This window comes from Mus musculus, chromosome 10, assembly GCF_000001635.26.
Source record: "Mus musculus strain C57BL/6J chromosome 10, GRCm38.p6 C57BL/6J".
Lineage (NCBI taxonomy): Eukaryota > Metazoa > Chordata > Mammalia > Rodentia > Muridae > Mus > Mus musculus.
The window spans coordinates 121,262,045-121,277,510 of record NC_000076.6 but is presented as its reverse complement, the minus strand read 5'-3'; the positions used below and the strand labels follow the sequence as shown (position 1 = coordinate 121,277,510).

The 15,466-nt window shown below is 47.0% G+C and overlaps 1 protein-coding gene across 5 annotated transcripts in view; it reads left to right on the top strand.

Annotated features, from left to right (window-relative positions):
• Tbc1d30 (TBC1 domain family, member 30) overlaps window positions 1–13,692 on the top strand; it is an 87,826-nt gene extending 74,134 nt beyond the window's left edge. For 3 of the 5 annotated variants that reach the window (XM_030245334.1, XM_006514253.4, XM_006514254.4), the window contains 4 exons: window positions 1,644–1,783; window positions 5,310–5,516; window positions 6,045–6,104; window positions 9,887–13,361. In XM_030245334.1, the coding sequence (XP_030101194.1) occupies window positions 1,644–1,783; window positions 5,310–5,516; window positions 6,045–6,104; window positions 9,887–10,686 (1,207 nt within the window). In that variant the 3' untranslated portion in view covers window positions 10,687–13,361. Of the gene's footprint in view, window positions 1–1,643; window positions 1,784–5,309; window positions 5,517–6,044; window positions 6,105–9,886 lie in introns of all 5 variants that reach the window. The other 2 variants (NM_001361015.1, NM_029057.2) reach the window with 1 other exon arrangement.
• Window positions 13,693–15,466: the final 1,774 nt, after the last annotated feature.

Genomic DNA, 15,466 nt, shown 5'->3' with positions numbered 1-15,466 from the left:
TTCAGCTCCCCTTGGCAGCCAAAAGTCCTTTCCCAATGTAATGGCCTTTCCTTTTTGGTCACCCTCTGAGTTTGATTAGTGCCCATATGCCCATGGGTGTGGGGCCAGCCATCTGAGCAGTGGCAGCCAGTGATTACATGCTTGGAGAAAAATGGCTCTCCATGCGCCAGTGTTCATTAGCTGCCTGTAGCTCCCCAGCACAGGGTGGGGACATCATGAGTTTCTCCCCCACCTATGCTGGAATTTGGAGTGGCTTGACCTTGTGCAGGGAACCACAGCTGCTGTGAGCTCAAGGATGTAATGGCCATTTCATGTCCAGAGGACAGCAGCATTTCACAGTGCCCCTCCACCCTACAGCGCCCCTCCCACCCTCCATTGTTCCTCCCACCCTGCAGTGCCTCTCCCATCCTCCAGGGCCCCTCCCATCCTGCAGCACTTACATTTTTTTTTCTGTCCCCATTTGTTCTGTCCCCAAGTTTTGACTTGAACACCCAGAAGTCACTTCTGAGCTCTTAGAACAGTTTGGAGTCTCCTCGTTAACTGCTGCCCAAAGTAAAACGAAACTTCTCTGATTACGATTGAGAGCAGCACACGTCAGTGGGTATAAACATAAATATTTAGAAAGCTGTTCAACAGTGTGACCACTTAACAAAACAACGGTAGTAGATTCTCCCACTCCTCAGGGCCCGTGACCTCCCCAGCCATAGGCTTTGCCCAGGTTTACAGCCGCAGGCCTGAACTTCCTCCTGTGGAACATGTTTCAAATCCCATCGGAACATGGTTGCTCCTGTAATAGTGATGCCATTTTGGGCATATCTTCCCGGCAGTTTCATGTTGTGGTATGCAAGGTCCACTGCTGGATAAGATTGTGGATGGAGACAGATAATCTTATACGTTGTGGATTTACAGTTTCCTCAGGCTTTGGGACAATCTGATAGTATTTGCCCCAAATACGGGTGTGTGTTTCACTTCACTCAGCAATTCTGTATATAGCCCCCCACCCCCAAAGATTTATTTCTATATATGCAAAACACATAATTTTTGTCCTAGGATAGTACTGGAAACCATTCAGGTGGGCATCTTTAGCAGCCTGGCTAATGAACATAGGCTGTGTAGATTTAATACAGCTATGGAAAAGATCAAGGAAGCTCTACGTAAAATATTGAAATCTTTTATGATTAAAGGTGCAGAGGTATTTATATAAAAATCCACAGTTATGTCTTTTTATCTATACATAGATAACTAGAGAATATAAAAGAAACTGCTAATAAAGTTGGCCTATGGCAATTAGATAGGACAAGACCCAGGAAAAAATTGGCAAAGAAGAGTGGGAAATTTACAAATCTCTCTCTCACACACACACACACACACACACACACACACACACACGCACACAGAGACTTACACAGTCACACACACATGAATATACACACACATGCACACACATACACATGCACACAGAAACTTACACAGTCACACACACATGAATATACACACACATGCACATTCATATACACACACACACATACACACACAGAGACTCACACACACAGTCACACACACCATTTAAACACGGTGACTCTATTCCTTTAAAAAAAATTGATATTTTCACTATTTCTTTTCCTTCCTTTATGCTTCCCAAGGCGACACAGTAAGGCCAGAGATAGTGACGATGAGAACGGCCCGGATGATGAGGATGCTGTTGCGAGTGCCGTGGGGTGCCTTGGACCGCTCAGTGGGCTCCTGGCACCTGAACTGCAGAAGTACCAAAAGCAGATTAAAGGTAAGGAGGGGCCTTGTTCAGATCCTGACAGAGTTGGTTCTATTAGACTGCTAGGATCTACCGGTAGCCTCGGGCTCCTACTGATCTGACCAGTTCTTCAAAGCAGCAGAGCAAGTGTGCCTCCTCCTCTACCTGAAATCTCTCAAGCCCTTGAGGATGGCCATCACGTCTCCTAAGGCTCTCTTGAAGGCCCATGTTTAGAAGTGCCTGCCTGCCTGCTTGTCCTCACCTGTGCCCACCTGTGCCTGCCCACCTGCCCATCCCCTCTCTTTCCCCTCTCTCCCACATCCCCTTTCTCTCACGCTGAATTTAGAGCCTCACTCAGGCTAGGGAAGGGCTTACTCACCGAGCTATATTGCCGGCTCTCTTAAAGAGCTCATTTCTCATAAGGTAGGATTCTAGACCTTTTGGTAGTCTATGAATCCACCCTAGGAGTTCTATGATTTGGTATTGTCTCTGTTAAAAATGGTGCTCTGGATCAATGACCATACTTTATTTCCCTCACAGAAGTGACTTCCTCTGGGCTGTACAGTACAGTCTAATGAGCTTTTAGATGTAGCCTGTGGTTTCCCCACTGGGTCCCTTCCTGTCTGACTTCTAAGTCATCTCTGACTTAGAATATTTAGTCTGCCTCTTCAAATTAAGAGGCCAATTTTCCTGTCCAAAGAGGGCAGAAACGTGCATCCAGAGACAGCCACATAGGCCCCTCTGTGTGATCTTGACTTCCTACCAGCTTTGATATCTTGACATTAATGAGCCATCTGATCAAATTTTGCTTATTATTGTTTATTTTTATTACTTAAAAAGTGGCTGCTGGTACTGCTTTTTGGTTGTGATAGTTTTGAGTGTACTACCCAAGGCTGGACTCGTTTTGAGATTGTTTGAAGCAGTCTTTGTCTTACTTAGTTTTCCATTGTTACGATAAGACACCACCATGACCAAGGCAACTCATAGAAGAAAGAGTTTATTTGGACATACAGTTTCAGAGAGTTGAGTCCATGACCACCACAGCAGGGAGGCAGGCATGGTGCTGGGGCAGTAGCCAAGAGCTTACATGCTGAGGTAAGCACAAGGCACAGAGCTCAGAGCCCACCCCCTTCTCCAACAGGCCACACCTCCTGATCCTTCTGAAACAGCTCTACCAGTTGGAGCTCCATTATTCAAATGTAATGAGCCTCCTATGGGGCCTTCTCATCCAAACCACCATAGATTCATACATCTGGGCATTGCCTCCTCCTTCCAAGTGCTGGGGCTACAGGCATGCACCACCATGCTGGGCTTACATGGTTCTGAGGATTGACCACGCTTTGTGCATGCTAGGCAAACACAGTACCGAGTGAGTTACATGCCCAGCTTCCGCCTGCTTAAAGATTGGGTTCATTGAGTTGGATAGACTTCGGGTCTGCTTAATTCTGGTGTATGTTTTTATGTATGTCCCAGTTTTCTATTTTATAGTAAAGTTTGTAAAATTATAAGAAGTTCCACTGGGGAGTGGGGAAGGCTGGGTTCACACTGCTCTGTGTGTGTGTGACATGCACTCTTCTCTCAGCTTTGAAAACAAGCTTTGAAAATCTGAGCCCAGTGAGGTTCCTTTGATTTCTGCAATACCTTCTGTTCCCTTTCTTGTCTGAATTTCAGCTTTTAGATTTTTAGACATGGAATTAATTATTAATGCTCAAGTTTTTCTTTTTTTAGAAAAAGAGATTTATTTATTATGTACACAGTGTTCTCCCTGCATGTATGCCTGCACACCAGAGAGGGGACCAGATCCCATTACAGATGGTTGTGAGCCACCATGTAGTTGCTGGGATTGAACTCAGGACCTCTGGAAGAACAGTCAGTGCTTTTAACCTCTGAGACATCTCTTCAGCTCCAATGTGAAAGTTTTTTTTTTATTTCATTATTTTGCTATGTAGTTTTTTTTATTGACCCTCCTTACTTTTAACAATTTGTTTTACTGATGTGTGTGAATGTACATGTTTGAGTGCTTATATACATATGTGTGTGGATACTTGTATGCATGTAGAGGCCAAAAGAGGTTGTCAGATCTCTTGATGCTGGAGTGACACGTGTTTATGGGTCACTGAGCTATATAATGGGGTCTGAGGTCTGAAGTCTGGTCCTTACCATTACAGGGAAACTGTCCCTAACCACTGACCCATCCCCAGTCCCAGTGCTAAGGGTTTTAAGTCTATGGTCTTGGCCTCTGGTCAGTTTTTGTTTTTCTTTCTGTGCAATTATAGACCAGGGTAGACATCACTTTCTCATAAATAGTGCTTTTTAGTGATTTTGTTCAACTTATCCATTCTTTTAATTCTCTTCCCTTTAGAGAAGTGATTTTCAGTAACCCATGCAGCAAATTTACCAGGTGCCCAGGGTTTCCCTGGAGACGTTCCCAGCAGACATTAGCTGAGCTGAAATCTCTGTCTTTCATTGGTTCCCGGGCTCAGCCTCACGCAGTGCCTTAGAGAAGTCTGCTTTTCTCTGTTCTCATCTAGACAGCCTGTGAATGCCACACTCACCAGAGCAAGGGTGTCTGGTACCTGGGTGAGACCTAACACCCATCACACACAGTTGGAAAATGCTTGTTAGGTGTGCAAAAGGATTGGCTTCTTGTGACACAGTGGTCCAGGTCTCATACATTTATAGAAGGTGTTACTTTTTAAAAACGTAATGAAAATGTCTACAAATGGTTAATACATTCCTATGCAGATGAGAGGATGCTCATACAGTAGTTACCTCTTGGTACTGTATTTTTCTGAGGGCTTTCTAGAAAATGGCAATTTTTTTTAGAGATTTTATTCATTTATTATTTTTATGTATGTGAGTACACTGTAGCTGTACAGATGGTTGTGAGCCTTCATGTGGTTGTTGAGAATTGAATTTAGGACCTCTGCTTGCTCTGGCCGGCCCTGCTTGCTCCTGTCAACCCTGCTCACTCTGGTTGACCCCTCTCACTCTGGCCCAAAGATTTAGCTGTCTTCAGACACTCCAGAACACGGATGGTTGTTAGCCACCATGTGGTTTCTGGGATTTGAACTCAGGACCTTCAGAAGACCAGCCAGTGCTCTTACCCACTGAGTTATCTCGCCAGCCCAGCGTTGATCTTTTGTGTGTGTGTGTGTGTGTTTTTTCAACACAGTGTTTCTCTGTATAGCCCTGGCTGTCCTGGAACTCACTTTGTAGACCAGGCTGGCTTCGAACTCAGAAATCCGCCTGCCTCTGCCTCCCGAGTGCTGGGAATAAAGGTTACCATGTCCGGCTCAGCGTTGATTTTTAATTGGAGATAGTTGATTGTATGTCTATAGCATGAAAAAAGTGCCCACCAAATCAGTGAGCCACAGGGCTTTTTTCAGACCCACAGGCTCACTAGGGAATGCAGAAGCAAATCGAAGCCAGTACTAGGTAAATTCCAGAGGACGCTTTCCTAGTTTGGAATTTCTTGCAGGTTAAGACTGGCTGTAGGGTAGTTGGTTCCCATTTGCTCAGGTCCCCTCCGCTGACTTTGTTCCTTCCCCGGGTACAGAAGCGACTGAGGAACAGACCCTCAGATCGAACAACATCGCAGAGCTGAGCCCAGGAGCCATCAATTCCTGTCGGAGTGAGTACCATGCAGCGTTCAACAGTATGATGATGGAGCGGATGACCACGGACATCAACGCCCTGAAGCGGCAGTACTCCCGAATTAAGAAGAAGCAACAGCAGCAGCTCCATCAGGTGTACATAAGGGCAGGTAAGGGGATGCTTCCATTAGTGTGAACTCCATCCCAGCGCATACAGGGACCCTAGGATGGCCTCAGAATTCACACTGCTGAGGCAGATAGCCCACACAAGCAAAGTAGCAAAGTAAGAGATCACTTTGTCTCATAGGATGGCTCCCAGTCTGTCATGGAGGGGAAAGCAAGGTGGTGAGAGGGGCTGTAGGGGCTGGGGGTGGGGCAGCAGGGATGTGAGGCAGCTGTTATGCTGCGCCCACAGTCAGGGAGCAGAGAGAGCCGAGAGAGGTGAGTGCTGGTATCCAGCTTATGTTCTATCTTTCCTCCTTTTTTATTCGGTCAAGACCCCAAGGGACAAGGCTGCTCATGTTCAGGGCGGGCCTTCCTTCCTCAGGGAACCTCTCAGGATACCTCACAGATACGCCCAGACGTGTGTCTCCCAGGTGGTTCCGAGTCCAGTTGACAGTGAAGATTAGCCATCGAGTCACACACTGGTGTCCGACAGCAACCTATCTAGAGCCTCATTTTCTACTTTATTTTATCAGGATCTAAAGAAGAACAGGACCTTGGGTTCTACTTAGGTCCTGAGGAACAGGCTGTGGATGGTATCATATCCTATTTACTGCGTGTGCTTGCAGAGAGGGATTTACAAATGATTAAAATGTGGCCGAGCTGTACAATCCTTGGACTTGAGAAACCTTAGAAAGTCAAGCGTGTGGGCTGGTGAGATGACAGAGGGGGAGTGTTTTTGCATAGGCTCTATGACTTGAGCTCAGTCCCCGGTACTACAGGGGAATGACTCAGAAAGCCGACCTCTGACCTCCGGGTGTGTGCAATGTCCACATATAGCTGCATTCATGTGCACATGCACTTGCAAACAAACAGGAAGACAAGCAAGCATTTGAAAGTGGGATGTCATCAGCTGTGTGTGCACTCGTTAGTTAAGTCAGGTAGTAATTTAACAGCTGTGACCATAGAAGACGGGAGACAGAAAAAAAAAAGAAATCTTGTGTCTCACCTATCTTGCTAGCTCTGGAATCTTGGGCCTGTATGAGGAGAACAACTGTCATTCGGTGAAAACGCTCTTTTCCAAGGATTGTCAAGCTTCTTTTTCACCTGTATAATCTCCCAAATCAAAGGGAACAATCTGCCTTGCTGTTTAATTTATGCTGATTGGGGAGTGAGTCTCCTGTTCCCAATGAAAATGTTGCCTGTCTGGACGGAGTTCACAAAAAGTACAAATTTGGAAAATGATTTCAGAGCATGTGACTGATCTTGGACAAACACTGAAAAAAAAAAAAAACAAAAAAACAAAAAAACAAAACTTGGAAAAAACATCAGGAAAAAAAAAATAGGGAAATCCTGAAGGCTCTCACTCCACTTTGAGTCAGTAAGAAAGCAGTATGAAGGAAACCCACAATGACAACGTTTTAGCTTTCAAAACACTGGCCCACACATTTCCTTGCTTTGTCCTTCAATCTCCCAGGAAGGGCTAACAGGTTAGCATTTGTCTGGGGTTACAGCGATTGTGAGTGGTCAGGCCAGGGTGAGAGCCAGGGCAACTTTCATCTTTTGTGTAGCTGTTTTTCAGAAGCATCTTTGAGAGAATGGTGAACGGTTGCTGCTGGGCTTTAAGTTACTCCAATGGCTTGCTCTTTAGTCAGGAATTGGCAAACCGAGGCTACAGACCAAGTCCTGCCCACTGCTTGTTTGTAGAGTTTGTTTGTTTTGATAAAGTTTTATTGGAAAACAGCTATTCCCATTTATTTACACCTTGGTTAAGGCTGCTTAATGCTCTAGTGGTTAGGAGATTTACAGTCTAGAAAGTCTGATGGTCCCTTCTCTAGAGCCCCCTTTGTTGTCCTTAAATAAGGGGAGATTGGTGTTCAGAGGCAAAGTTACAGAGCGTTGGCTCTTTAATTTTAGGGTGCCTGGACAGTCATTTAGAGGCTGGCTGAAGTTCAGAACTCGTTCCAGCAAGTTTGCTGTTTGCCGAGGCTTCTTCAGCCTCTGGGTGGGGCCTAGACTTTGAGTAGCAAGGTTTTAAAGGAAGCGGCAGCAGATGAGATTAAATATCTGAGTACCTTGAAGGCACAGTAAAGATTTCAGAATGGAAGGGTTGATGGGAATAGCACTTTAGGTACCATATTCCCAGGGTAGGGAGGGCCTGAGGTCCCAGATTCCTAGGGTAAAAAGGACAAGAAGTCAAGGTCTTTAAGACCGAGAGCTCCTGTTTCCTTGGGCAGATTAGGAAAGATGCTGTTTGCAGTGAGCATGGGGGAAGCCTTGAGAACAAGAAGGAACATGAAGGAGAGTAATTAAGATTTGGATAAATCATTGAAGGGTCTGAGAGAAGAGGGGAAAGGAGGACAGATTGTTTGGTGACATCAAGGTCCCAATGGAACCCAAAGTCAGGAACTCGAAGGGCCAGGATTCCGAAAAGAGAATGTAGGCCTTAGATCTGGGGTTGGAACTTCTCTGGGGTGTGGCAAAGGTGTAGGAACGCTGGCACGCATGGTGGGTAGTCAGGCTGAGGTTCAGCTGAGCGGCACACATGGAGAGCATTTAGTTGGCAATGTAAGGATGGATGAGGGATGTGAGAAACTAGGACAACCAGGAGGCAGGCACCTACGAGAGGCGGGGGTGGGGGAGAGGGCGAGAAGGAGAGAGGGAGAGAGGGAGGGAGGGAGGGAGGGAGAGAGAGAGAGAGAGAGAGAGTGTGTGTGTGTGTGTGTGTGTGAGTGAGTGTGTGTATTGATGGCAAGGTTCAGGACAGGGCAGCGGAGGGAGAGGAGCCATTAGAATAGTCAATGGGCATGTCTGTCCCAAGAACTCTAAATTCTCTGAGGGAGAGGGCAGCATATGAGGTGGAGATGTGAATAATGCTTCCAGTGAGACTGAGATGTGACCGGAAGGAAATGACTAGAGTTGAGGAGGTGGAGGGAAGTCGGCCACACAGCACAGGCATCAGGGAGAGCGAGCTTCGCTCACATGGAGAGACTTCTCCTCCATGCTTCCGGCCATTGCCCTCATTTCCGGGGCTCGTGGTGTTAAATGCTAGACCACAGATAGGGATCTGGTCACAGCCTCAAGAGGAGGAAGGCAGCAAGCTATCGGTGTCCCCCAGAACATTGCTGCTCTAATTGCTTTTTGGCTTTCAAAGCCCATTGAGCTGAGGACATAGTTTTCATATTCAGGGCCAGGCACTGGGTCAATGTGAGCCCACTGTGTTTATTCCCTCTGACAGTGTCTTCCACACTGTGTAGCATGTCGCTTTCCTGCCTCTCGGGGTCTGATGGCTCATGACTCATGTCCTTAGAGTTTATTGTATTGTTTGCAATTTTCTTTTCAAAGATTTTCTAGATAACCTGATCTCTAGGGTGGCTCTTCAGAGACAAACTCTGTAAAAAGCATTAGGATAGCTGAGCTTTCTTTAGGAATGCATGGGGCCAGCAGAGTCTCTGTTCCATTTTAGGTCTGTGTTAGAGTCTTCATAACTGACCATAACTGAAGGAACAGCATGAAGGAAGGGGCGGCTGGGTTTGGTTTGTGGGTCATGAGGTTTCAGGCTGTGGTTGGTTGGCCCCATCCTCATGGCCTGAGATAGTGAGGAAGAGGAAGGAAGAGGAGGAGAAGGAGGAGGAAGTGGAGGAGGAAGAGGAAGAGGAAGGAAGAGGAGGAGGAGGAGGACAAGGGGGAGGAAGAGGAGGAGGAGGAGGAGAAGGAGGAAGAAGAGGAGGAGGAGGAGAAGGAGGAGGAGGAAGAGGAGGAAGAGGAGGAGGAGGAGGAAGAGGAGGAAGAGGAGGAGGAGGAGGAAGAGGAGGAGGAGGTGGTGGTGGTGGTGGTGGTGGTGGTGGTGGTGGTGGTGGTGGTGGTTATGGTAGAGAAAAACTGCTCACAGCTCTGCAGCCAGGAAGCAGAGCCACAGGGAAAGAGACTGGGAACAAGGTACACCCTTCAGTGGCATCCTCTCCCCCACGACCCACTTCTATGGGGTCACCTTTAACCACCTCCAAAGAGTTGATGCAATTTAAAATCCTGTGAGGAACAATTACCTCATGCTGTTAGGTCAACGTCATGATGATGTCATCAGTGACTGGATCTACCAGCTGTGGAGCAAGCCTTCCATACAGGAGCCCTTAGGGGGGAATACATCCATTTAAAGCATAATGTATCAGCCCACAGTGCTCTCCTATCTGAAGAGGGTGGGACTGGGTATCCCCGGCACTAGGGTTTGATTTGATTCGGTTTCTACTGTCCTCAGTCACATGGCTCTGCCAGCTTTTGGGGAAACGATTTGGGGGAAGAAATGCTCCGTGAGATTGCCGTTAAGACAGCTGTGTTTCTGCGTGGTGTGTTTCATACGGACTTTCAACCTTTCTTTCAGACAAAGGGCCGGTGACCAGCATCCTCCCATCGCAGGCAAATAGTTCTCCCGTGATCAACCACCTTCTTCTGGGGAAAAAGATGAAAATTACAAACAGAGCAGCCAAGAATGCAGTGATCCACGTGCCAGGCCACCCAGGAGGGAAAATCTCTCCCGTCCCCTATGAAGACATTAAGACAAAGCTCAACTCTCCATGGCGGACTCACATCCGAGTCCACAAAAAGAACATGCCGAGGACCAAGAGTCATCTAGGCTGCGGAGACACGGTAGGGCTGATAGAAGAACAGAGTGAAGGCTGTAAGGCCAGCAGCTTGGGGGCAGCCGAGGAGTTTCCCTCCGGTCGTACAGTAACAGCTCACAGTGAAGGCAGCAGCGGTGATGGTGATGGAGGCGGCAGCACTCCGAGGACGATCGAAGGGCAGTCTCCGGAGCCAGTGTTTGGGGATGCTGACGTCGACGTGGCTGCAGTTCAGGTGAAATTAGAAGCCTTGGAACTGAACCAAAGGGATGCCGCGGCAGAAACGGAACCCAAGGTGCACTTCCCCTGCCAGCGGCACGCTTCAGAGTTAGCCGATGCCCCTGGAGAAAACCAGACTGCCATCAAACTTCTCCCGGGAAGCACCTCAAAAACCCCCATCTTCAGCCCCTTTCCCAGTGTCAAGCCACTGCGAAAGTCAGCCACGGCCAGGAATTTGGGGTTATATGGCCCCACAGAAAGAACCCCAAACGTGCACTTCCCTCAGATGAGCAGGGGCTTCAACAAGTCCGGCATTGGGAACAGCAGCACCAAGAAGCGATGACGCCTCGAAGTGGCTCAGTGGCTAGACTCACGTGGCAGGCTACGCCCTTCCTGTTTCTTTTGTCCAATAAGAATGAACTGAGAGGTTCAGAGCTGAGCACCATCAGCCCCATCCAAACGGGAATTGGAAGTTCCATGGTGGGGACCAGATGGGACCTTTGCCCATCTGCTGGGTAAAGTGGATTCTGGTGACTAAGTAAATCTTGTGCGTCTCAAGTATGGCGTTTCCCCAATTTTCCTTGTGAGCTCTTTAGAAAAGACAACCTGTAGACTGTTAAGCCCTCTTCTGGCCTTCTCAGGGCCTTTTTGGATCCCTGAAACAACACATTCCCTGACCTTTCTGTCCTCAGGAGGTCACTAATACTCAAGCATGAACGAACACCAGCTTGCTAGAACTAAAACCGTAGAAAGTAAGTTTCTTAGTTGCAAAAAAACTTCCTGATGTTCCTCTTTCTGCTCTGTTGGGGAGGGGAGGGAGTTTGTGTGTGTATGAGTAAGAGTGCCTGTGTGTGCTTGGGTGAGAGTGTGTGTGTGTGCGCGTGCACATGTGTATACTTTAATACCTGTCTTCAGATTATTTTTTATTGATATGCTAAAGCATAGCAAAAATGTCAAGATAGCCTTTCTTTAACTTTCTATTTCTACCTGTGAAAAAGAAAATCTTCAAATAAGACGAAATTGAAGTCAATAGCCAAATTGAAGACTATATGCAGAGACACAGGTGGACTATGCATTAAGCAACTGCTCTGAACGGTTTGCTGATTGCCACCTTTCTGGAGGCTCATTTTTTTCTCGCAAGGACTCGATGGGCTCTGTGTGGAACTCCAGCATCCTCTGAACATGGTTCTGATCGCTACCAGCTCTCTCTCCACTGCAGATGCACAGCTCCAAACCAGAACACCGCACAGTGACTGTTACTTGAATTTTGTGGTTTCGGGTTGCAGTACTTTTGTTACTTTGTTACTTGAACACTGCCTTTCTCTGGAGAAGGCCCTCTTTCCCCCATGTTCTTTCTGTCTTTCCACTCCTACCCTGGTCCCAGCAGATCAGAGGGAGAGCATCTCTTGTCTCTACTATGCAGTTGGGAACTCTGAGCCACACAGGTTAAGTGGCACTTCAGTAACTCACGGTAAATAATCCAGTGTTTCTTCTACGACAAGCTGGTCTATTGCTCTTTGTCCGTGCGCACTGACTGACTACAGAGCTTGTATGAGCCAAGACTAGGAAGCCATTTAATACACAGCCTCCTAATTCAAAGGCTCGTTCTCTAGCTGGTATAGAGTCCCGGAATGGTGTTCACAGAATGAGTTGTGAAACTGCCTCACCATGAAAATTTAGTTCCTTTTCAACATGCTTCACGCGTCTATCCTTTGGATAAATGAAGGGCTCTCCACTCCGTCTCCACCATCATTAGCAGAATACAGTGATATCTTTACCTTCGTTTCCCAGAGCCTTTGGCTCCTCCCAGGAACTCTGTTGAAGCCGTCAATGTTGGTTTGAGTGAGTTGCTTTGCTATTTCTGAAACCAAATCTGGTTTCAGAAGGCTTTTACAATGAGAAGTACTCATTTTTTTAATCAGATAGAGTGGAGTTGTGTGGGCTCTTTTGAATGAAAAACCACTACAGGAATGACACATTTAATCCCCCACATGGTAGTTTTACCCCAAAGGATGCAAGATGGAATAGCTGGTAAGTTGTTACAGTTTGGGCCTGGAGTTCTATCTGAAGTTAGCAGGCCACTTCCTCTGTCTGTAGGGAAGGCTGTGGGTGGGGGGTTGCGTGGGCTTACTTTGTATGCCACCCCCAGATGATGAGACCCACTGTTTCCCAAAGTTAAGCACAAGAAGAGAATTTCTTTTATCTACTAAACTTCATTCACAACGACCACCTAATTATCATCTTTTCTCTTGATCATTCCAATTAAGCATCACACACACACACACACACACACACACACACACACACACCCCATGACTGACTTGAAGAGAAAATGGTTCTCTCTCCACCAAGATCCCTGGCTCTTGAGGGTCTTAGTGTTTGGAGGGAGAGATGGATAATTGGGTGGGGTTGTCTATCAACTGTTCTCTTAGTATCTCGTCCCCCAATATCTTAAGAAAGAGCCGGATGAGACAGCACAGGGTATGGGCCGAGTATTGGTTGAACGAATAGCTGGAAGAATATTTTTGTGTGTGTGTGGTAAAAATGACCATGTCAATTTAGGAAACCCAACAGATTCCTGTTAAAGCTCTCTGTACTGATAACATGCATGCACTGTACCAGGTAATCACAATGTGAACTGACGGACTTCTGAGCCTTGCCACTTAGAGAACAAGAACTCTGTAATAGCCTCCCCTCCCCCGCCCCTCCCCACAGCATGTACAAAGGGGCAGTTGTGACTGTCCATCTTCCCCACGTGTCGGACACTGTATGCAAACACCGGAAGAACTTAATAACTGCAGTTTATTTCCGAGTCTGCCTGTACCCTTTCAGCACTTTTTCTGGAAGTCAACTGCACCTCAGTCCTCTCCAAAAAGATCTAGATCTAAACCTAGTTTGTAATGTCGATCTATGGCTGTAACTGTTTGGAACAATGTTCTCTCTCTCTCTCTCTTTTGTCTAGTTCTGAAGAACTGTACTGATCACAGAGATATATGCATAAAGATTCTCACTGTTGTGGTGGCGGAGTCATTTCCTGTCTGAATGTGCAGGAAGCTTAGCGTTCCTTCCTCCTAGTCATTTCTCAACGCTCTCTCCTGTATCCCGCTTGATCACAGGAGCGAGGGAGACTCATTGAGGCTCCTCAGGGCCCTGTTCATTCCTGCTCTTACCACTGGGTGCAGGGCACCTTTTCATTTGCCCAGAAGGGGACAGAAGAGCAGGCTCCTGAATAGAAGCGGCCAGAGGGAGGAACGCAGGGAGGGAGAGATCATACGTATATGGTGTACATATAAGTTGACCTTTAGACCTGCTCTTTTACTTTGTTTACTAAAGGAAGCAATAATATAAATTTACTTCTTGGTCTTTGAAAAACTCCACCTGGACCGAGAGCTAGGGTCACGTGTCCAGCAGCTTGCGCCTCTCCGCATAGATTCTTATGTAATTCCCAACCTACTTCCGTTGCCACTTACAGCAGTCCTCTGAAGCAGCATTTCGAATACGTCATTTTCCCAAGTTAGAAAAGTAGCATGTTTTAGAACCTTTAGAGCCGTGGATCTTTTTTTCAGGAAGCGCGCATGCGTGTGTTTGCTTCTCACAGCTTCCGGGGGTTGAACTCAGGTCGCCAAGCTTCCATAAATAAGATTTAGAGACTATAGAAATGATTGAGATGGGGGTGGAGGGGTGGATCATAGCAACGGAAGCTTCTGTTCCCCACATGAGATCGTTCATTAAAGTCAGCAACATCTGTGGCCAGGAGCCTCTGCTTTAAAGCTATGGATGGGATGTGGGACCTGTTTGTGGATGATGGCTCACTGATAACAGTGCTTGTGCTCCCCCAAGCTGGGGAATGAATGGGGTCTGGCATCAGCTCCCACACAGGACACTGAGTATCTTGGCCCCACTGTCATAACAAGAGATCACAAACTGGGTGGCTTCATCAATAGATAGTTGTGGAGTTCTAGGGACTGGAGGTCCAAGGTAAAGATATTGGTAGGTTTGGTGTTTAGTGAAGAAGCACACTCTTCCTAGTTTGTAGGTGAACAGGTGTGCGTGTGTGTGTGTGTGTAGTGTGGGGGGGGGGGAGCGTTGCTCATCACCCATGTTCTATCATATTGCTGCCCGGGTGATCTTGGAAAAGGAAAATGTTAACAGGCCCATCTTTCTATTCCTCTGACTTTCTGGAGAAATAAAGGGCAAACTCGTTAGGAAGATCCTGAATGATTCTCTATTGTTTCCTCGTGGTCTCTCCCCGATCATCTGCATTCTTGATTTAGCATCTCCAGAACAGCGGTAGTGAGCATTTGTTGGGCTTCTGTGTGTCAGGCATTATATGTCCCTCAGGGATCACTATTCTAGGAAACAAAGCAAGGTGGTTATACTCTCGACCATTGCCACCTGGCTGATAAATCACAGAGTATGCTGTCTGGCCGAGGCCTGATAGTTTTCCTTGCTAGCTGCCTGACAAGAAGGTATAATTAATTAGTTTTGTGTTATTGTGACAAATACCTGAAACAACCAAAAGGAGATTTCTAGGCTCACGCTCCCAAAACCTTCTGTAGATGGTTGATTGGCCGTTGCTGTGTTGGGTATGTAGCAAGATGGTGGTGGTAGTGGGAGAAAGTCAACCACATTATAGCCAGATATCAAAAGCAACCAAAAAAAAGGAAAAGAGAGTGCGGGAATTGGATGTAGCCGCATGGGCCAAGATGTTTACTGCCTTGCCTGAGCATGTGCCATGAGGCTGCATGTGTGGGCTGCCTGCCAGGCTGGACCGTTCCTTGTGATCTGGACCTGTCAGCCTATTGGTGACCGACTTGAGCTCGTGCCTGGAGCGTGTGTGAATTCTGATTGGATGAGGTGGGGTGGAGCTAGATGAGGTCATTCGGTGGGAGTATAGGAGGGTTGTTTAGCCTTTGCCCTAGGTAGAAGCTAGTAGTAGTAAGAGAAGCTGTTGTAAAGGGAGTTGTTGTAAGAAAAGCTGCAAGAAGGAGAGCAAGTAAAGAAGCTACTGCGTGAACCCGTGTCGTTCCTGTCTCCGCCGGAGTGGAGATGACCTGCGACAAGAGAGAAGTCTACAGCCTCTTCGAGGATACATCCCAATGATCTGGAGACTTCTCACTAGG